The following is a 23,660-nucleotide window of genomic DNA, read 5'->3' as shown; positions in this document are numbered from 1 at the left end:
ACTGTGCTCTTCATAAGTCTGTGTTACTGGGTAAGGGTACAGTTGCTGATGGTGGAAGATGTATGAAAAGATATACAAATGAAAACCTGGAGCACTATTTACAACAGATGTGGTAACAGTAACTTTTAAAAATCAGTATAAAGAATAGATAAAAACACAAGTAGTGAAAGTTTGGATCATAATTCCATCCCCCTACCTGCCCAGAGTTTCTGTTCATTATCAACCAGCCAATACCACCTATTCCTTTCTAACTAAAGGTGACCTCTTAAACAGGTTTCTTGCTGTTATGTTTGCATATACTTTCACAAGATAAAGTACTGCAGTAAAAATGGCATATTATCCTAAATGCATTATATAGATTGAAATGTCTCTGTTTGTGTATAAGTGGTGAAAATAAATCAGAGTAATATCTAGACAAAGTTACACTTTGATATATGAAGAATTCTCATGGCTACATGTTTATAGTATGATTAAGTCTAAAATGCCAGCCAAGAAAACTGCATTTTGCTGGTGGGCCTAAACATTTACACTGTTGCTGTTAACTAACATGCCTAATTCCATTGTAGGGCAGCTTCATGACCACAAATACCAAGAAGTACTGTCAGTGTAAGTCATCCATTAAATGCCAGGTTTTAAAAGCAGTACAGTTTAAAAGGGCTTTACTTACCCCAGACAAGGACAATGTATCTCAGTGGAATGAAATACAGGATGATGGTGAACACAGAGAGGGCAACAATTGCCAGCCAGCTCAGGAATGGGACAGTCCAGTTGAATATACTAAAGAAAATTAACAAAAGTCAGAACTGAGGTAAGCCAACAAAGCCAGTAAAAGAGCAAAGGACAGTGGGAGAAGTATCAGTTTCCATCAGGGAGAACAAATGAAGGCATGTATGCATTTGTCATTTATCAGGAAGAGCCTGGGCTCGGATCCACTGTCAGTGGAAATGAAAGGAGGCCCTAGCTATGCCCATTTGCCTGTTGAATTTCACTCTCCCAGGCCAGCAGTGTGCATCTGCCAGATGAATGACTGCTCTGCTTTTCAGAGATCTCAGTGCCTAATCCCAGTTTCAGCACCAGGCAAAACCTACAGAGCTCCCTACTCTCCAAATGTACTTGCACAGGCAATCTACATTCCCTTCTCAACACCATGGTAGAGTAGGATACAATAGTTGGAAGACTACTGCTAAGGCTTTCATGTTTCATCTCCTCCCTATTCCACTGTAAGGACAGCACAAGGAGTTAAAGGCTGAACAGGGACATTCAACAGGGGCATTGTGAGCCATTCAGGAGCAGGAGGTGGAGCTTCCATCATTCCTGAGTGACTCATTCTAAGAGGCCTCTGGGGAGTGTGGCGACCTGGAGCGAAGTGAAGAGGGGCAGGCAAACAGGGTCACAGCAGTTTGTGCAGCAGCTCGAGCAGGCAGAGGAAGCAGGCAAGGTTGCAGGTTCTTGCTAGTCAGGTGAGGTGTTTTCATTGGTTGTTTGATTTCAGGCTTTCTCCTAGTAATGGTTTTAACCCGGTCAAAATCTGTGGTTGGTACAAATGTATGTGACCAAGTGGAGCCCTTTAAAAAGGATGCATCTGTACAGACGCATGTGGAGTGATTCCTGTGTGGAGTGATTGAGCTTATCAATCACTCCACACAGTGTGGAGTGATTGAGCTTATCAATGGCTTCAGGGGGTGTTGTGGAGGAGGCCTGCCTACGGTCTGAACAGGTGAATGACCTCCTCTCGCTGGTGGCTGAGCTTAGGAAAGAAGTTGAAAGATTAAGGAGTATCAGGGATAGTGAAAGGGAAATAGACTGGTGGAGTTCAGCCCTCACATCTTTAAGGGTGGTCCACCAAGACTCAGAGGACTCCTATGCCTCTCACTCTCAGGCGATAGAGGGGCACCTGGTAGATGAAGGGGAGTGGAAATGCATCCCTGCTCTGGGAGGTAATAACAAAAATCCCTCCTGCCCCCCATCTCCTAGCTGGGTGCCACCTCAGAATAGGTATGAGGCCCCGGATCTAGACAGCCAGCCAGGTGATTTAGAAGAAAATTATCTGCCCAGTGAGCCTCCCAATTACGAGTCATCTAAAAAATGGATTACCACCTCTAACATCAAGAAGAAAAGAAGGGTAATTGTAGTGGGTGATTCCCTTCTGAGGGGAACAGAGGGCCCCATATGTCAACAGGACCCATCCCACAGGGAAGTCTGCTGCCTCCCTGGGGCTCAGGTACAAAATATCACTGAGAGACTTCCCAAGCTGATTCAGTCCTCTGATTATTACCCACTGCTGGCTGTGGGTATTAATTAGAGGCTGTGGTCCTCTGATTATTACCCACTGCTGGCTATTATTCCAGGCTGGCAGTGACAAGATTGAAAAGAGGAGTGTCAAGGCGATTAAAAGGGAGTTTATGGCACTGGGTCAAGTGGTTGATAGGGCAGGAGCACAGGTAGTGTTCTGCTCAGTCCCTTTGATGGCAGAAAAAAATGATGAAAGAAATAGGAGAACTCACATCATTAACAAGTGGCTCAAGGGTTGGTGTCATCAGCAAAATTTCGTATTCTTTGATCATGGGGCAACTTTTATGGCACCTGCTCTACTGGAATCAAACGGGATACATCTCTCTGTTAAGGGCAGAAGGTTTTTAGCTCATGAACTGGCAGACCTTGTTGAGAGGGCTTTAAACTAGGTCTGAAGGGGGAATGGGGTGCATCTGGGCTGTCTGGAAGCAGGCCCAAGGATGGCAAGACTGTGTTAGGGGAGAAATCAGTGGCCCAGCTGAGGTGCATGTATACCAATGCACACAGCATGGGTAACAAGCAGGAAGAGATGGAGGCCATGGTGCAACAGCAGAACTAAGATGTGGTTGCCATCACAGAAAAATGGTGGGATGACTTACATAGTTGGAGCACTGCACTAGATGGCTACAAGCTCTTCAGAAGAGACAGAAAAGGGAGAAGAGGTGGAGGGGTGGCCCTTTATATTAGGGAAGTTTTTGATGTCATAGGTATTAAAACTAATGATGATGAAGTTGAGTCCCTATGGGTAAGAGTTAAGGGGAAGGCCAACAAGGCTGACATCCTACTGGGAGTCTGCTATCATCCACCCAGCCAGGATGAAGAGGTGGACAATTTATTCTATAAGCAACTGAACAGTGTTTCAGGATCATCAGCCCTTGTTCTTGTAGGTGACTTCAACCTACCAGACCTCTGCTGGGAACTTAATACAGCAGAAAAACAACAGTCTAGAACGTTTTTAGAGTGTGTGGAGGATAACTTTCTGTCACAACTCGTGGGCCAGCCCACCAGTGGAGGGACTATGTTGGACCTGTTGTTCACAAACAGAGATGGACTGGTGGGTGATGTGGAGGTTGGAGGCTGCTTGGGGCAGAGTGATCATGAAATTAGGGAATTCTTGATAATTGGTGAAATAAGGCAGTGTATCAATAAGATCTCTACGTTGGACTTCTGGAGGGCAGACTTTGGCCTATTTAAGAGACTTATTCAGAGAGTTCCTTGGGAAACAGCCTTTGAAAACAAAGGAGTCCAGGAGAGATGGGCAAACTTCAAAGCAGAGATCTTGAGGGCGCAAGAACAGACTGACCCTGTGTGCCGAAAGATGAGTCGATGAGGCAAATGGCCAGTCTGGATGAGCGATGGGGATTTGAAAGAACTTAGAAATAAAAAAAAAGATGTATCATCTTTTTAAGGAGGGACTGATTTCTCAGGAAGTATTTAAGGGAGCTGCTAGGGCACGTAGAAAAAAAATTAGGGAGGCCAAAGCTCAGTTTGAACTTAACTTGGCAAGTTCTGTTAAAAATAATAAAAAAAGTTTTTACAAATATATTAATAGTAAAAGGAAGGGTGTAACTGACCTCTGTTCCTTAGTCGATGAGGCAGGCAACCTAGTAACTAAAGATGAGGAAAAGGCGGAAATGCTTAATGCCTTCTTCACCTCGGTCTTTAGTGGTAAGACAACTTGTCCTCAAAACAGCTGTCCTCAGGGGTTCGTAGGTGGTGCCAGGGAGCAGAATGGTCCTCTTGATATCCAAGAAGAGGCAGTCAGAGAACTGCTGGGACACCTGGATATTTATAAATCAATGGGACCAGATAGGATCCGCCCTAGGGTGATGAGGGAGCTGGCAGATGAGCTTGCGAAGCTGCTCTCCATCATTTATCAAGAGTCATGGCTCACTGGCAAGGTTCCAGATGATTGGAAATTGACCAATGTGACACCTGTTTATAAAAAAGGTAGGAAGGAGGATCCTGGTAATTACAGGCCAGTTAGCCTGACCTCAGTACCAGGTAAGATAATGGAACAGTTCATACTGAGTGCTATCACACAGAATTTACAGGATGGCCAGGGTATTAGACCCAGTCAGCATAGGTTTATGAAGGGTAGGTCATGTCTGACCAACCTGATCTCCTTCTATGACCAGGTCACCCGCCTGGTGGATGCAGGAAGGGCTGTGGATGTTGTCTATTTAGGAACTGGCTGGATGGCTCGGCCCAGAGAGTGGTGGTGAATGGTGCTGCATCCATCTGGTGGCCAGTCACCAGTGGTGGCCCTCAGGGTTCTGTACTGGGACCAGTTCTATTTAATATTTTTATAGACTACATGGATGAGGGCATAAAGTCCTTCATTAGTAAATTTGCAGACGACACTAAGCTGGGAGCTTGTGTTGATCTGTTAGACGGAAGGAGGGCTCTGCAGAGAGACTTAGATCGGTTGGATAGATGGGCAGAGTCCAACAGCATGAAGTTTTATGAGTCTAAGTGCTGAATTCTACATTTTGGCCACAAAAATCCCCTACAACGTTACAAGCTGGGGACAGTGTGGCTGGACAGTGTTCAGGCGGAAAGGGACCTGGGGGTGCTGGTCGACAGCTGGTTGACTATGAGCCAGCCTTGGTGGCAGAAAAAAATGATGAAAAAATGATGAGCTAGCCTTAATGTGCCTTGGTGGCCAAGAAGGCCAATGACATCCTGGCCTGCATTAGGAATTGTGTGACCAGCAGGAGCAGGGAGGTCATTCTTCCCCTGTACTTGGCACTGGTGAGACCGCATCTTGAGTACTGTGTCCAGTTCTGGGCCCCTCAGTTTAAGAAGGACGTTGAGGTGCTTGAGAGCGTCCAGAGGAGGGCAACAAGGCTGGTGAAGGGCTTGGAACACAAGCCCTATGAGCAACGTTTGAAGGAACTGGGGTTGTTTAGCCTGGAGAAGAGGAAGCTTAGAGGTGACCTTATTGCTCTTTTCAACTTCCTGAAGGGAGGTTGTAGACAGGTGGGGGTCAGTCTCTTTCACTGGGCAGTAACTGACAGAACAAGAGGACACAGTCTCAAGCTATGTCAGGGAAGGTATAGGCTGGATATTAGGAAAAAAATTTTTCAATGAAAGAACAATAAAGTACTGGAATTGTTTTCCCAGGGAGGTGGTGGAATCGCTGTCCCTGGATGTGTTTAAAAAAAGACTGCACATGGCATTTGGTGCTATAGTCTAGCTGAGGTGTTAAGGCATAGGTTGGACTTGATGATCTTACGGGTCTCTTCCAACCTCATTATTCTGTGATTCTGTGATTCCCCTCTGTCTGAGGTACAGGTGCACTCCTCAGCCAGGTGCCTTCCAGCTTTGGGCAAAAAGGAAAAGGCAAGTGCATGGCTATGCAAAGGTGGAAACTCATCCATGTGCATAAGAAGGAGAGAACTAGGGGAATAAAAGGAGGTGATAGAATAGTTAGTCATGAAGACAGGGATAATGCAACAGCAGTGGTTGAGGGAAGAAATAAAAAACCTCTGAATATCAAAAGAAAAAAAATCAGATAGTTAAAAAAAACTGAAATAAGTAAATGTTATTTATCTATTAATAAAGGAAGAGAATTTCTGGGATCCCATCAGAGTTCCAGGACATTACCTTTCCAAAAAAAGTCATAGATAAAAACATCCTCACTAAGGGTCCCAGACTCTATTATTCTGATAAAAGTCTGCTGGTCACCACATTCTGGAAAACTGAGGTGTGAGGAAGGGAGAGTTAATGGATCTTAAAAGGATCCTGTGGCTCTCCAACTCCTGTGTTCAGTGAAAAGAGAAAGACCAGATGATAATTTTATACATATGTCCCATAGGAATGTTGGTTAAGGGGAGCTTGGCTCAGTGTATTTGTTTGTGAAGGCACTGCCATCTCAAAAGTGTTGCATGACATTTATCCAGAAGGATAATGTGACTTTAAATCTAAATAGTCTCATGATGCACTTTAAATTATTACTACTTGCTACATTCTCAATCAATGTGATTACAAAATTTTGGCTTCTCTAGATGAATAATTGCAATTATCTGAATTGCAAGCCATATTTTTCACAATGAGCTCTGGCTTCCTGTGTTCATTTGTCTTCTTTTTTCCCTGGCAATTTCAGCATGTCTCCACTAACATTATGTTAGTGTCACTTAGTGTAGGACGTCTCCCTTTATCCTCAGGGCACACCTGCTCTTTTCCCCTTTTCTGTAGACATTTGGGATGAACAGAAGTTTGAGGGTCTGCTCATGTTCCTGTGACTCAGCTTTGTGCAATGATCACAGACACACCACGATGTGTGGGAACACTGGCTCCTCACTTAGCAAAGCTCCTTATAGGTTATGTTAACACAGCATTCAGTACAGGTTTCTCATTCTCAGTTTTAGGAGCAAATTACAAAGATTTATAGTCTCACTCAGTTTACAAAATTCTGTAGCTCTCCTCTGGTATATAATAGAACAAACCCTTCCTCCAAAATGCACAATTAGAACTACTTAATCATCAAGACAACTTCCACAAATAGCCTTTTAAAAAAGTATTTTTTTCAGAGACTGGTTCATTTTTCTAACTGGAGAACTTGTGTGATACAATATGCTTGCACTTGTTTCTCCTGCTGTGAACACAGCCTGCCTGGAATTGTCCCTATGGTAACACTTTCCCAGGCTTTCCCACTGGGGACTTTGCTCTTAAATGCATAAATGGCAATGTCCTTGTCATCAAGACTGAACAGGACAGCATTAGAGATGATCCTCGGGATTCCTGCAGACTGACCTCCATCCAAGGCATAGGTTTCCTAAAATTTACTTCCAAAAGTGAATTGGGTAGTGGTGAGGTGCTCTTGGCTTTCAAGGTACAGAACACCAAGTCAGTCCTCTCCATGTTTTGCAGCTGACAAGTAGAAGGTGTCTTTCTGGAACCTGTCTGACCTCAAGTAATAAACCTTGTGCTGCTGTCCACTGTCCATGCCAGAAATACACCAATATATTTCCTGCAGTAAATCTCAGAACCTCTCTTTCTTAATGTCCAGATTTGTTGGCAATTTTTATATATTATGCATTAGATGTTACAAATTACAAATACTCTGAAGGAAAGGATTTGCTGACCAATAAATAAAACTTCCAGCAAGTGAACATATGTACATCCTTAAAATATGAAATGCCTATTTAGTTCTGCTTATTTCCTTTATCAGAATTGCATTTTTATTATTGCTTTTAAATAACAACCTCACAACAATATGCTTTTTCTGTTTTAATTTAAAACCTTACTTTTTGATTTTTGTCCCAATTAATATAGTTCTAAACTCCAGAATTAACGTAACAGAATTTCAACTGACTGAGAGCCTCCATAAAGCAAAGTAAATATAGGTGAGTTTGAATGATGGACTCCCCTGGAATAAGAAAAAGTCTAGTGTATTATATCTCTGCATGAAAAAGATATTGAAGAATATTGGAGAGCAATCCAGCACCTGTGTCAGCACTTACTTCTTGATTCTTTCACCAAAGGAAGCAATTTCATCTAGGATATTCTGCACAGTGACACACACCTCCTGGATGGCATAAAGTCTATTCATAAATCCTTTCTTTTCACTGTCCTAAATAAAAGAATAGGAGTAGTTGAGTAAAAGAATTTCTCAGTGTAGGAAAAGGATTGTGTAGCCATCAGTTAAGTTTCAAAAAGTCCCGTGTTACACATTCATGTAAAAGGAATTGGTAAAACCTGGCAAAAAGAAAACTATTTCTTGTCCTGTAAACAGTGCTTATTGCAATATGTATGGTTTAGTACATTTGCTGAGCTTCACACAATTTTGTCTGTCACTGCATTAGTTTCTAAACACATATTTGAATAATCCAGGTCTCTAGGTTTTAAACATGCTGAAGGTGTCAACCTTGTATGTTGTGTGCTCTGTCAAGTGACAAGAGTCATAAGGTGGAATAAAAGCAGTTTGTTGAAATGTTGGTTCTTGAGCTGATGTAAGCAGAGGAAAAGAAACATTTATGGTGGAAGGCACTGAGCAAGAAACCAGAAAACCTCAGCTCCTATAGAGAGCTGTTCTTTTTCCCCCAGATATCTATCTCTAAATCTAAACATGTTTGCAGCATCAAATCCACTAACAACACTGTGTTAGATGGGATTAAAATGAAGTATCACAATGGAAAAAAAAATTCTCTTTATTTTTCACCAGACCACAGATAAGACAAAAGGTAATGTTCAACATTTCCAATGGGTTGTTGCCATATTACCCTATCAAGTTTGAATGTGATTATTGATTTCTGGAAACAAGAAATGGAAAGAAAATTTTGTACTCTTAGGAAAATATTTCATTAACGAAGTTCAAGTTTTTGTAATCACAAGCCATATGATACAACAGTCTCTGTCATTGACTCCAAAGTTCAGCATCTAAAAATATATGTTGCATTTAATTTTTTTTCTTCCCCTGATACGTAACTATCAGACAGTATATTTGTTCACTCATTTTGTTGACATTTTTGCTATCATAATAAATTAGATTGGAAGAAAACATGATTTATCCTTTAATCATTTCAACATCACTGGTTCACTGACAATGGTGTTGTCAAGATTACCTGTGAAGATGTTTGAAAGAATTTAGTTAGAGAACACAGATTATCTAAAAAACAACCACAAGAGAAGCAGACAGAGATGAGAAAATAATGTTCAGTGATTAAGTGTAATTTATAAACCAAGCACTTCAGACAAAGCAAAACCTTTCACCAGTTTCTCAGGCAATGTGAAAGACTTTATATTTCACATAAGAATAATAATTATTATATCACTAAGAAATACTTTTGTTTTCTGAAAATGACCATAATGGATCAGAACCAGTGATATCAACTACATCCAGTGCTGCACAGCAACACAGAGTCATTTATGTAAGTTATTTCCTTAATATTTACTGCATTCTTGGAGCCTTTGTAATCACACATTATTTTCCTCAGGTATACAGTTTCTGAAGATGTTCATCGTATATCCAGCATGCTTCATTTGTCATCAGGAAATAGGCATCTGCTCTATTTCTTCATGTAAAACACATACTTCCAGTATAATGTTTTCTTGCACAGCAGAAATGAACAATAAACCATACAGGTATTTTTCTGCTTTCTAAATATGTATACCCTTCGCCTCTTTAGTTTTAAGAGATTTTGCCCTCCCTGTAAATTAATTTTGATTTATAACTAACTTGTGTGAAAAAAGAATTACTGCAGTCTAACAAAACCTGTGGCATATCCAGAACTCAAGTTACATTCAAAGGGATTACATTCAAAGGTCCTGAGGCTTTTTTAATTTATAAGTATCTTACACAATAAATTTGTACCTTTATTAATGTCATGATTGAGGAATGGCACTCTCCAATTTAGTGCTCCCACTGAGACTTTCCAGTATGCTCATTCCCTTTCCCTCCCTACCCCGGTGGTGGGCTGGAGAGGAGGACTGGAGCCACAAGATCGTGGTCGAGATAAAAACAATTTACTGAGAACAGCAATGAGATAAGGAAAAGAACAACAACAGCGACAGTATCAAAAACTCCCTCCAGCTCGGAGCCACTGCCACACTTACTCAACCAAAAGAAACCCCTTGTCCTGGAAGAGAATCACTTTTCCCTGCCCCCAACAACTATATGAGATGGTAGAAAATAACCTCTGGGTTCCAGCCATCCCCCCTCCTGGCTACTGCAAAAATTCATCCAGTCCTAGCTGGAACCAGACAATCCAAAAATATATCAGTTTCAAATCACTTCCCAAAAATACCATAAAGACAGAATAAGACAGAAAAAGGATCACTATTTCCAAACCACTGCACCTTCTGAGCTTAAAGGAAATTTGTTGACCTACTCTGAGGCAGGATTAGACAAAACAGCACAGGAAAGAGGAGGCAGTCAGAAGAATCATGGTTCATCTTTGCTTAAACTATTCCTACTACTCCCACACATCCCACAACTATTTAGTGTTTTTTATTTCCTGCTCCAAATATTTGTGTAAAAAATAAGCTGGACAAGGGCAAAATTGCACTTATTTTCTTCCAGCAAGATGCCATGTTATCAAATACAACACGTGAGCTACCTAGAGTTCTTAATAATTAATTTTTAAAATACTACTGGCATTTCCTTTCCAGAGGAAGATGGTGTGAGAGACTGGAGGAAATTGCTGTCTTGAAACATTTCAGTTGCATGAATGGGATAAGGGGTAAGACAAGTCTTGCCCTGGTGAGGCGGTGCATTGCTCCATCCACCCCACCCCCCAGAGCCTGTATCCCAGCTCTGCAGTGGCACAGTGGATGCCCAAATGTCCCAAACCTGCCCCTGGAGCCCCTAACCCAGCACCAGAGTGGCTACCAGATGTCCCACCTGGGGGAAGGGCCCAGGAAAGCCAAAGGGTATTCACGCCAGAGCATGAGGCAAGCATGTCTTGACCACTGGAACCACCAGTGGTAGTCATATTTGTTCTTTTTGGTATCTCTTCTGTCTTTATTCTTTTTCTTCCAGTTCCTTCTTCTTGAAGTCTAAGTAACTTAAAAACAGATGGGTTGGAGTTTGTCAAGTTGAATGGACTTGTAGTTTGCTAATTTATTGCTTTGTGAAATGCTTTACATTGATTCAATGTTGCTTTAAACTTTTGCCAAAGTTCCCTGATTTTCTGGAGTTGCCAGTAAAGTTTTGTTGTTTTGACTCTTGAGAAATACCTTGTCGGTATTTCTCCCTTGCATCTAACTCTGGGTAAAAGAAAAAAAAACATCACATAAGCCCCTTTAAGGGACTCAGCAAGAGAGTTCTGGGGCCTTGAAGATGAGCCATGACTGGAATTGACTGGAATCAATTTCATAATTTGCATGACTACGACTGCCAATTTTCTGGACATAATTGTCATTTAAATAGTATAAAAAATTTAGCTAACAAAATTTAGCTAACAAAGCTTAATACAAAGCTTTATTACTATTTCATTTGTGTGATTTATTTGTTTGCAGTAGGCTTAAGGTATCTGAAAAGCAAGAGATTTGCTAGGGCATGGTTGTGAGCGCCAACTGTGAAAGCAGAGTCAAATTGATGCTAATGATCTGACCTGAATTTTAAAAAAGGGTATGAACCCAAAGTAAAGACTGAGAAGATGTCCTACTCCTCTTTCACAAGAAATTGTAAATTAATGATTGATATGCTATTTGATGAATAGTAATACTTAGCATTTACATACTGATTTTCAGCCAGAACTATATTTTCCTTTTGGTGAAACCAAAGCAAAACCAAGTAAATTACTAGCTCTAAACTATGTTGAGCTAATTTACACAAATCCCTAAATAAAATCCATGTTATCTGAGTATTTTTATTCAACAGACTGTGCTTCCAACCCCATGACAAAATAGGGTGATTTAGGAAAGGATTATATCTGTAACCCCAAACCTCTCTCCTCTCCAAGTGAAAGTGCATTTAAAAACCAAACTTTTCAAATGACCAGGAAAGAAGGAAAAATAAATAAGCCAGACTCAAAGGTATACTCTGGTAAAGGTAATGAGTTTAAGCCAGAAAAGGGGTAAAAAAAAAAAGAAAAAAAAAGTTTTAAGTACAGAGAATAAAACTCTGAGCATTTTATGGTGGATAACTGTCCTACTAGTAACTTCTAATTTGGAGAGAAAGGCACAGATCGTAAGAGGAGAGTTTTGAGAATAGAAGCAAATGCTGAAGGCCAGGATACTGGCTCTAAGGATGAGGAGTGTGGGGCAGTTCACTGCCCCACCAGGCAAGGCCTGGCCCCTTCCCCTACACACAGGCATCCAAAAACACCCTTCTAGTCTCTGTCACCTGTGGCTGCAAAAGCAAAAGTATAGCCCTGCTGCTATTAGTTAAGAACCCCTCTAATCATCCTTGACTTTTAGTAACAAGACAAAAAAATCTCTATTGCTTAAACAGAAGCTTCTATGAGAAAACTCTTCAGATTATTTCAACTAATAACTGGTGTCCAAAGTAGAGTCCATAAATAGGCACCCACATCATCCCTCAGCAGGAGACGCAGCTATACCCAGAGCTCTTACACTGTGGCAGACTTCCTTTTGTGGATTGATGAAATAGACCCAAAAGTAGTTGGTAGTAAATGCATTAGTCCTTTACTGGCAGGAGTCATTAGTACTGCCCAGAAAAAAACATGAAATATTGGTTTATGGTCTGGCCACTGCTCAAAAGCCCACCTCAGTAATTACCTTCCAAACCCTAACCACTGCTGTCTGTAAAGCCCACAAACTAGAAGATATTAAGCCAATACTGTTTCAGCTCTGGAGGCCTTTGATCTCCTTAAAGTCTCCTGAATCTCTATCAGAATGCCTCAGATCTGGAGATGGACACCTAGTTAAGTTTTTATTTTATCAAATGTGGGAGACAGAAATCCTGTTCACTTCTAGTGAGCAACATAAAGCACTCTGGGAAAGGTTTGACTAACAGCGAGGTGAAAACCAAGTCCTGTAACCAGAGAACCGGTTGCATGGCTGGTGTGTGGTCAGCGTGTGCATGGGGCAGTGATTTTTTGAGGAGATGCATGGACACCATGTGATCAGAGAGCTGCTTGGATAAAAGATGTGTGAACAGCAACACTGCAGTGGCAGCCAATGCACGCTGGTTTAGGTTAAGTTTAGAGCATAGAAAGGCTTAGTTTGCTGCAATAAACGATCTTCTTTGGATCAAGCAAGAAGGTCTGTGTGTCTTTGTTTCCCATTGCTACAATTAAATCCTCAGGTAAATAGAAGGAGGACAGACAACTATGATGATATTGTTATCTTAAAGCTGACTGTGGAAGCAGGTCTTGAGGTAAAGCTGAATGGTCTATAGGATCTGGAGAGGTGCGTAATGTGACTTGAGACTGGCCTCCTCATTACATCCTATGAGCTGAGAGAGTCAGGTTATTTTAACTGTTCTCCCCCCTTGCAGGCACTCATGGAACAGCACAACCACATTATTCTTCCCAATTCTTAAATTGAAAAAGTATGGGAAGACTCTTGGAGATATTAAAACTTCTCAGTGGGACCCTAATGAAGTTCCCACCCTTTCAGTAAGCCAGATTGTAACTCTTGAGACTTTCACTTATTTCAAATAGTGACAGCATTCCAGCAGACAGGTACCTGCATATGTTCTCTCTTCAACATCAAAGCACTGGCACCATTTCACCTCAGACATCAAATCCATGGGTTATGTAGATAACCAGAACCGAGCTTTTAAACTTGGGGCTTCAACTTCACCCATATTACTGGGCACCACACCTTAAGTGACCACATTTTTCAGATACTATCAGCTGTCTACAAATGCTCAATATGTCATCTTTAAAATCTATGAGCTAGCACATGTCTTTATGTGTACATGGTGATGAGGTCTGAAAATAATTGATCATGCCTCACTGGAATTCAGATTGAGGATTACAAAATATGGAGAAAACCACATAATAATGAAAAGTAGAGTTTTACAGAGAGAAATTATGTCGTATTGTGTTTTTATATTTCTGTAACAGTTCTGTAATGGTTTGCCCATCCACCCCCCATTTTCTCCCAATGGTTCCACCCCGAGCTTTCCCGCCTTTCCCTCAATGCCAATCTCCCTGAAAATGCTCAGTCACTCCCCTGTCACCTCCCTGGTACCCTCTCCATCACTTGGCTCCTCATCCCACTCTCCCAGAATCTTCCACCTGGGGTGTTGAGTGAGTGGATGAGCGCCAGGAGTCCCTCCCTTAAACTTCCCCCACTGGTTTATGTATCTGTCTATCCATCCGCCTTCCACTCCCCCAAATCCCCCCACTGGTGAATGGGCATCCCTTCCCCCTTGTTACCACCCCAGTACTTAAAATGTTGCAAAAGCCTCAAAGGCACTTTCGGCTGTCAGATACTCTGGCCTTCAGAGCTCCTCGGAGCATGGATTAAACCCGAGACTGTTTTCCCAGCCTTGAGTTGGCTCCCTTAGTGCCTCCTCAGACGCCACCTCTCCTCCATACTAGGCAGCCAGCATAGCGCTCTGTCTTAGCCACTCCCCGACTCTTCTCGGGAAACAGGGGAGTGTCCCCCACAGCTGACCATGCCTCTGCCAGGCAGGCAAAGCCAGGGGGCTTCAGGGTGGACACAGCGGCAAAATTATACTTGTGGTCATGATTATTAAAAATAGAAGCAATAAACTGTTATAGACTAGTAAGATTCCATATTTAAAACACCAGGTAGTAGGCACAACAGAAATTATATAAACCTGTGGAAGAAAATACTGACGACTCAGGTAAGAACTGTTAAACAGACACTTTTTTCACCACTGCCCAGCCTTTCATAAGATGTGCAGTTGAAGACCTGGTGTGATAAGGGGCCATGAGCATCCATTGATAATGGGCTGTGATGGCCCATAGTAGTGGCAGGGCTAACTATCACCTATCATGGGAATATCCCGTGAATACATATCCATGGTCCCAAGCTGGAGTTGGAACTACCATAAAGCACCATTTGGTAGTGGAACTACCATAAAGCTGCCATAATGCACCATTTAGCCTCTATATAAGTGAGTGCACAGCGAGTTTTTCAGAGCCCTCCTCACCAACAGACAAATGAAGAAGGATCTTCACAGATTCTTGGTGGTGATTACCTTTCTTGCTTTCTGTAGTTCTTTGCTTTTTCCTAGTTTTCTGTTTTCCTTCTTGCTATTTCTTTGATAGTGAGTAAATGCGTCAAATTTACTCAGTGTCAATGAGTAAATTATCAAAATGATAATTCATTTTCAGACTCACTGTTCATGAAGACACCACACCTGTGAGCATGAATAACCTGCTCTTAGCAGTGGGGTCGGACTAGATATCTCCAGAGGTGCCTTCCAACCCTAAGAATTCTGTGATTCTGTGTGAATATTACAATAGTCTGTTCTTCCTCAAACATTACACTGATAGTTGATAAAAATAATTTTGAACTTTCTGTGACTTTTTGGCAGTACCACCTATGTAATGAATTAGATTTTTTTCATAGATTGCTGCAGAACTAGAAGATAAATATAAAACTGGGGGAAAATATGCCAAGATCAACAGTAATAATTCTAAAGTAAATGAAGATACTGCAAGCTTTCCAGAGTAAAGAAATAACACTGTAATGGCAATTATGTAAATTACATTTAAATGGAGATTTTTTACTAGTGCTGTTTATTTTCTCTTTCTTCCTATCACATTACACAGTGCTGTCCAGTGCTTTTTTTAACATATGTTCCTTCCTGATCTCTCCTTTACTGCACATTTGAATACTGTAAGGACAGCACTTCAGATAAAAGGCAGAAATGGAAGCAATAGAGCCAGTTTATAGAGCAACATGCCATTCCACCAAAGGGCCATCTAGTCAGGAGAAACAAAAATTTAAATTTTCCTTGCATGATACCTTTCTGACTAATGCTAAAGCTTTATGAGGTGTTCATTTCATATATACTCTAAGCAAATATATTACTTGAAAAGGGTGAGAGCTTTTTTGTTCATGGTGATAGATTCAGGAGCAAAAAGTCAACAAAAGGCACACATTTTGCTGTGCTTTTCTTGGCCTTGTTTTGGAAGGAATCTCGTAGAACTAAGGCGCTGTAGGGTTCAGCATCAGGGTGATTAGAATACATGCAATGAATGTGCATGTCAATGTTTTAAGTACCTGAAATTCTTCTTTTGGATGTCTTTTTCTTTACCTCTTTGACTATGCTTAAAGAAGGGAAGAGAGAATATCTTACTTTACCTGAGTCAGAACAACACTGGAGCTTGACACTGATCGCATTAATACTTCTTTTGTACCCAGCCACATCAATGTAATCTAAAAGAGGCTAACACAGAAATCTTGGTATAATTGTGCATCAGCTGTTTGCAGTAGTTTATTTAGTCAGAATACAGTTCTGGTATTCTACTAAAGATCAAATTTTGGCCACGATTTTACAGCTGAATTTGTAAATTCCAGCAGTTCTAATGTGTTTACCCTATGCTGAATGAAAACTGCAATTAATAAGGTGCTCATTAATGCAGCTCTTCAAGTTCTTTTATACAAATGTGAGGATGATGGACACAAAAGGTAAATCTCAAGGGTCTAATAACCCTCAAAATGTAAGGAAAGAGCCTGCTAGTTTTATTGGAAAAAGTTATTTTAAATAAAAAGAACCTTGATAATGCAAGAGCCTGGAAGAATGGTGCAATGAAAACAAGACCTACCAGCTAGTATAAAAATTCTGCATGCAGGTAGGGATGAAAGAAACAGACAGAGAAACCCAAAAGGGAATGCTGAAAGACTGAGCTTAGCAAAACATCTGAATCATTGAGATAATTTATAATCATTGCTTATCTAAATCATACACACACATTTTTGTTGTCCACTCATTATCAAAGAGATAATCAAAAATAATTATCAAAATAATACAGTACTCTGTTTTGAAAGTAAAACTAACCTGAAAATTTATCTTTCAATAAGTGCCTATACATGAGTCACTAACTGATATGCAGGGAATTGATATGCAGCAGTACTGCTGGAGTTAGTAATCTAAAATTTCAATTACAATTCTGAAATACATTTTCTTGGATGTAGCAGAAGTAAAAGTTAATTTGATATTTTAGTGTATGTAGAAAGTAGATTTCATTTTCTCCTTGTAAATATTACAATGTTAAATATGCTTTTCCACAAAGGACAAGAGTGACTATTCAAGATTACTTCCACACTGGACTAGGAGACTCTGCATCAAACTCTGCAGATTTAGATATACTGTCTCTGGAAGTTTTCCAATCCTGTGTTGACAAGATATTGTGATCTTAGAACTCCTAATATGTCATGCACCTAAACAAACAGCTCTCTTGTTTCTCTCTCAGACTCTCCACATTAACAACATCTTTAGATGAAACAGAGAAAAAGGTAATTTTGTATTTCAAAATTCATGTGATCACACTTTGGACCACTCACGCTTTTTGTTCTCAGAAATCACAAGACATTCCCTGAAACCTCCTTTCCCAACTAGCACAGTAGGGTGTGAAATTGCCTGGGCCTGGTCAAGCCTATTGAGCGAAGGACTACAGAAATGTCTTTATGTTGGTATTTGCTGCCCAAACAGTGCTCCTTTGGAACAACTAATCCAAACTTTTTAATGTCTGTTTTATATTTCAGTGATTTAACTCAATGGCAAGTTGCTATGGGAAAAAAAACAAAACCATTTTTCTGGGGACACTATTTGTAAAGAGCAACGGCACAGAGTGATAAAATTCTTAGTGGCTACATGTTGCTTTCATATTCTGAGGTCAACAGAGCCCGGATGGCCTATACCAGTCGAAAAACAAACCCTAGAATCTTAAACACTTGATTGCTGTCAAGTGATCGATCATTAGGAATATGATGTGGAAAAGAAAAACATTACACCATAGCTCAGCTAAACAAGCAAGCGTAGATTATCCGAAATACAAAATTCTAAACATGAACTTATAGCAATGAAGATGAAAATAGTAGTATGTGAAGTCTGGTTGGCATTGTTTTTATGAGTTGAATGCTTAAAGGAAGTCATCTTGAAAGCACTTTGGAATTGAATAGGACGGTCAAAAGAACCATGAATATTGAAAATCAAAAAGAACAATTCCATGATCGTAATCACTGGCTCTGTTACTTTAGCTCAGAAGAAATCCTATGACGTCTAGAACAGGAAAGATTACATGTTGTTCTAAAGACAGTGGATATATAAATACACATTTCAAACAGCAGGCACAGTTATCCAAAGAATGTATCAAACTGATAAATTGAAGAAAGAAAGAAGACAAGCCATTCAAACCCACTCCTTTTTTACATGATTACCCTGGATAAATATTCAAACTCTGCTTTTGGAAAATTACATAATGAAGAAAAATAGTTTGGCATTTGAGGCAAAGCAATATAAGATGGAAGAAAAGAGCAGCATCTAGAAAATAACCCTGCAAACGTACAGTGGGCAAGGAATGATGAGTGAACCAAGAATTCTAGCATGTCTTTTAAGAAAATCTTAAGAAAGATTTTCTGAAAGCGCTCCATTGCCCATTTTCTTTCTATGCTTACTTACCTGAAATCAGAAAAAATACCCACAAAGCCAAACAAAATAAAAAAAAACCAACACAATGACCAAAAAAAACCCCAACCCAACAAAAAAATCCAAGAAAAACTCAAGAGAGCCCCCCAAAATCCCCAACAGACACACAAAAACCACAAAAAGAAAAAAAACGAAAAACAAAAACAAAAAAAAAAAAAAACCCCAAACAACCACAAACCAAACCCCACTCCTTTTAATTTCTTAGGAATTACTGAAATTTTGGAAAAGATCTAAATGTGAGCCATGTAGTGATGGTGGGGTGGTATCGTGAATATGCAAAAATCAAAACAAAAGGTGATTTTTAATGATGTTTATTAATGTCTGCACACTACAATAGTCTGTTCTACATTAATTTTAAATATGCTTCAGCATGCTAATTTCTCAGAAGTAAAAATGCACTTATTTATGTTGGTCCACAGTCAATCACACTCTGACTAAAAATTGTGAGAGGTGCTCACATTCAGCTGATGTACTGCAGACTACAATATCAGAAAGAAAAAGAGTAGCTCAAAGGCATTTATTTGTTCAAATGTCTGTTTTTCTTCCCAGAAGAAACAAATATTTGTAGCTGAGGGAAAGGCTTTGACTGTGCACTGCATGTATATATCTGTTACTTCACAAAAAATGATGTAGAAAAAGCTACTAGCTTGTCTTCAGTGACTTAAAGTGAATTTCCTTCTAGAATTGAATAATAGGACTTGCTGACTTCAACTAATAATGAATGGAGGTCTTTAGAAAGAAATGTTGTTAAAATAAATACAAAAACCATATGATTACTGCAATGTTGGAATGACAGCCAAAAAAAAAAAAAAAAACAATGGTAGGAAATACAAACAGTTGTCATTCTTCGGGAATGACTAACTCGGCCACTGAGCACTCATGACACAGGAAGCATACTGGGTCACAGATGATACTATTTATACTAAATCTCGCAACTAAAGAAGAAAAAAACCCAGCTGAGTTATACCGAATATAAGATAAAAAAATAAGCATTCAACAGAATTTATGTGCTTTCCTGAAGAAAAACAAATAAGCAAAGTACTTTAACCAGTCACCATGTGATATGTATTTCACCAATTTACCTTTTTTCCCCATCATCTCCTAATTTGCATAATGCCTATTTAAAAACTTTAAAGTACTGAGATCAACAGATACACAAATGCCAGATGAGGAGGGCTGGGAAACCTGCAGCTGACAGCAAACTAACAAATGGTTGCTGTTTAACAATTCAGAGTGGATATTGGGCATTAAGGAAATAAATGAATGAGACAGACTCTACAATAAGCAAAAAGGGACACCCAACAGCACTTAGCCTGAAAAGCTGCAAAAGAGCTGGCACTCAAACCATGATGCATCCTTGCTCAAAGGGGATGCTTTTGAACACAGAATTATTTTCAGTAGAGAAAACAGGAAATTGTAAAGGGAATTAAAGACCCTCTCTCCCTTCCTAAATTCCTGAGCCTTTTGCATTGTTTTCACAACTGCCAGGGATCCATGTAGGATGGCATCAGCTTCACAGGTTTGCTGGCACCAGCCATCCACAGATGCAGAAGCACCGTGCCATCTCCTGCTTCTTCAGCTCCACTACTGCTGCTCTGATGGTGTGTGTTGTACATCATCCCTAATAAGGTGCAGACTGTTTAGGATAGCTTATTTTATTCACATAGGCTTTTTCAGCAGAGAGGACAAATTAGCCCTCTATACTTAAAAAGCTTACTTCTTCCAAAATTTTAAGCTCATTGCTTGCTTTTGTGATACTCAGAAAAGCAACAACCACCAGCCACACTGAAATAATTCAATGACAGCTCTCTTCAACTTTCAGTAGTCTTTGTATTATTTATTGACTAGTAAATAAAAGTTGAAATGCTTTTCAACCTTGGCTGCAAACACAGTACCCAGATGCAGTCCGACAACAGCAGGGAATAAGGCTGCCTATGTAAAATATCTTTTTTTCTCCTTTGTGAGTGCTTTCTGTAGATTTCATTATTTCTCCTGGATCTGCACTTTGTCATATCTAGGGCACAGCAATACTAAGTAAACAGGGAGAAAGAAGGGATGTGAAATTTTTATCACAGAAACAACTGGCTAAGAGGTGATACCATATTCAAGCTTTTCCCAGAGAAAACATGAAAACATGGAAGAGAGCAGGTGTCATTCTTCTAGAAAGCCGTGCTATTCTAGTCTGACAGTTTGGGATTAAACATACAGACACGTGAGGTGCTTAGACTTGTGGCACAAGAATTATCTGACAGGCTATAATAAGCAACTCCACTGGATTGAAACAGCTTTTTGAAAAGCAACAGCTTTGTATGATACTCAAAAATAGCCTTTTGTATTTTAGCACAGTTCTTTGCTATCAAACATAGGGAAGGATGGCTCACTCACAACACAGGGTAGACTTGTGCTTGTGCAGAAACAGAACAGCCAAGAGAAATGAGCACATTAAGGTCAAACAGTTATACGGACTTCTCAAAATATTTCTCAGGCTTTCAGAGAATGGTGTGACAGGAGTTTCCACAGCTGTGTGTTCCAAGTTACTCTCAATGTTTTTTCCTTCCCTGAGTTTGCCCACTTTTATGTTGGACCTACATAAGCTTCAAGAACCCACACCACTGTTAGTGTTTCAACTATTTCCCTCCAGGTTCCTTCAGAACCAGAATTATCCAGTCCTGATGATTTGTTATTATTAATTTTGTTGATTTTTTTCCGTAACTTCTTTTAACAAAGCTTGATTTGAAGCAGACAAACCCTATGGAAACTTCACCATTGTCTTCCATAACGAATACACATGCAAGAAATTACGATTACATCTTAAATGCAAGGCCCATGGGTAGGTTGTTTTGAGTTCCTAGTACCGTACACTGATATTTGCAAATTAGTTCTTACAAAGTTCTTGAAATTTTTCAGAATTTTAAAACAGTGAAATCAACAAGGAGAAGGCAAATGATAATTTACATTGTGCTTAAAATAAATGTTAGGCTGTTTCTAAAAGAAAAAAGGATATCAAAATAAATATGCAAGGAGAAAGAAGCAAAAGAGCATATTTTATATGTATATATATATATATATGTATATATATATATATACACTAAAAGATTTATTGTAAAGATTAATTGAGATTATATTTAACCTATTTATAAATCTAGATCAAAAAGAAGGAAGGTTGAGATGCCCAGTTTGGAGGTGACAAAATTATTTAAAATGTGATGTCAAACTTCTGAGGAATACAGTGAAGTTAACTGAAGTACTAACACTAGTAGTTTACTTAGTGCCATGGTATATGCCTAACAATTTCAGCTAAAGTACTGAATCCAAATTAAAAAATAAAGATAAAAAATCAGATTCAGAAAAGCAGACATGATATCTGAAATAATGAAAATTATGTGAGAAAAATTAAGATGATGAGCAACAAAAAGTACTAGGACATTTTAATTTACACAGAAGATTAATGAATATAATAAAGATACTTAAAATAATTAATGGTTTAGAGAGAAAAAATTGAGACTCTTAATTACTCTCATAAGACTGTAGAGAGGAATGTTCTAAATACTTGAAAGGCAGAAATAAAGCTGATAAAAGTAAATTCCTTTTTTCCATTCAATGGAAAACTCACCAGTGGACCTTGCTGACAAAGCAGCATTAGTATGAAGAACTTAATAAAACTATCAGCAGAATTAAATATATACACCACCATTTTCCTAGTAGGAAAAGTACTAGGTAGGACAACTATCCATCATTTCACAAAAAAATATGACATTTCAAAAATATCTCTTGAAACTTGAACACAAGTTTAAGTCAGAATACAGAGCAAAACTTACTATGAAAATTAAGCATAGACAATATACACACGGATGATCTTAAAGGTCCCTCCTAACCTAAACTATTCTACATGATTCTATAAGCTGAAACCTTTCCTATTTACTATTTGAGGCACTTGCACATTTGTTAAAACATTTCAGAGGAGTAGTAGAACAAGAAATCAGTAGGCAGAAACATGGAACTTCTGACATTTTAGCCTACATAAAAAGTACTGAGAAGTACTGTCCACTACTTACTGTAAAGGATTGTACATTTATGAAAACACCTTAACCATACAGTAAAAATAAATTTCCTACCAAACAAACAGGGTCACAAAAGTGTTTTTCCATGACAGCACTAATTTCTTTTAGAAGGAAAAAACCTTGCAAATACACTTTTGGCTAACCATTCCCATCCTAGGTGAATAAATCTGTAATTTTATTGTGTATTTTTTTTTCTGGTTATGAAAACTGGGACTAAGAGAACGGCTGGCATGCCTACAGTTGCAACACTAACCACTTGCACCAATCCTGATGTCATGAGACCTATTTTATGTTTCCTTCAGGTGAATTCTGCCAATCCACACTTTGAAATAGATTCATTTTTACTAGACAGTTGTGTAATAGCATGTGCAAACCAAATATGTAAGAAGAGCTCTGGTGTTCTCAGGGAAGAGAAGAAATCTTAATACCTTAATATCTTTAACCCTATCTCAAACTGAAAATCACATGACAACCTTTGTTTTACATATCAAAATACAGAAGTGGGGAGGGCAGGGGTGTTAGGGCTTGTTTACTTTTTAGGTAGAAATCAGCTAACCATGAGTCAGTACCTCTGTACTGTGCAGTAATTTCTTCCTCCTCCTGAGATTTTAGCCTTCATCCACACGTGGACTCTGAGCTCTGTAGAGGCTGGCACACCTGAGCACACAACTCCCGCAGCGCAACCTACTGCACTGCCTTGGCCCCAGAATCTCACCATCTTTGTTTTGATGTTAGTGCTCTTGATTCCTGTGCAGCTGAAAATACTAATGTGGTGGAAAATATTAATATAGTACTACAAGGGAGAGAAACCAAGAGAATTCACTAACCAGCCTTACTCAAAATAAAGGAGCATGGATGTGTGTAGTATGCAAAGCATTTCCCTCCAGTATCTGGAAGACAACCCTATTGTGTTATGATAATATAAAGTGAATGTAAGGAAAATCCTGTGACTCCTGGAGATAGCAGAACCTGACTGGGCACCCTTCCAGGGCTGTCTTTGAGATTGTTCCCTACCACAGAGAAATGGCTAAAGCTCTTTGTTAGTAGTTCTCTTTACATTAATTGGTAATATTATTAATATTAATAAATTATTACCATTATTAAGACTTTTTTTGTTGCTTGCCCTAGGAAGGGGAGTGGGCACCTGTCAGAGCAGAGCCTGCTGGGTCCCAACATCCCCAGAGGATGAGTTCCCTTGAAACAGGGGGCAGAAAAACAATTTTCTGCTCCAGAGAAGATGATTCCAGAGTCAGAAGGGT

At 39.5% G+C, this 23,660-nt stretch overlaps 1 protein-coding gene across 4 annotated transcripts in view; it reads right to left on the bottom strand.

Moving 5' to 3' along the window:
- Window positions 1-23,660, bottom strand: part of MCTP1 (multiple C2 and transmembrane domain containing 1) — a 220,276-nt gene that overhangs the window by 5,899 nt on the left and 190,717 nt on the right. For all 4 annotated transcript variants that reach the window (XM_068177020.1, XM_068177022.1, XM_068177021.1 and 1 more), the window contains 2 exons: window positions 7,761-7,870; window positions 668-777 (listed from right to left, as the gene is read on the bottom strand). In XM_068177020.1, the coding sequence (XP_068033121.1) occupies window positions 668-777; window positions 7,761-7,870 (220 nt within the window). The remainder of the gene's footprint in view (window positions 1-667; window positions 778-7,760; window positions 7,871-23,660) is intronic.

The sequence above is a fragment of the Anomalospiza imberbis genome, chromosome Z, assembly GCF_031753505.1.
Source record: "Anomalospiza imberbis isolate Cuckoo-Finch-1a 21T00152 chromosome Z, ASM3175350v1, whole genome shotgun sequence".
Lineage (NCBI taxonomy): Eukaryota > Metazoa > Chordata > Aves > Passeriformes > Viduidae > Anomalospiza > Anomalospiza imberbis.
Note: the sequence above shows the minus strand (reverse complement) of the source record. Positions and strands in the feature narration are given on the sequence as shown.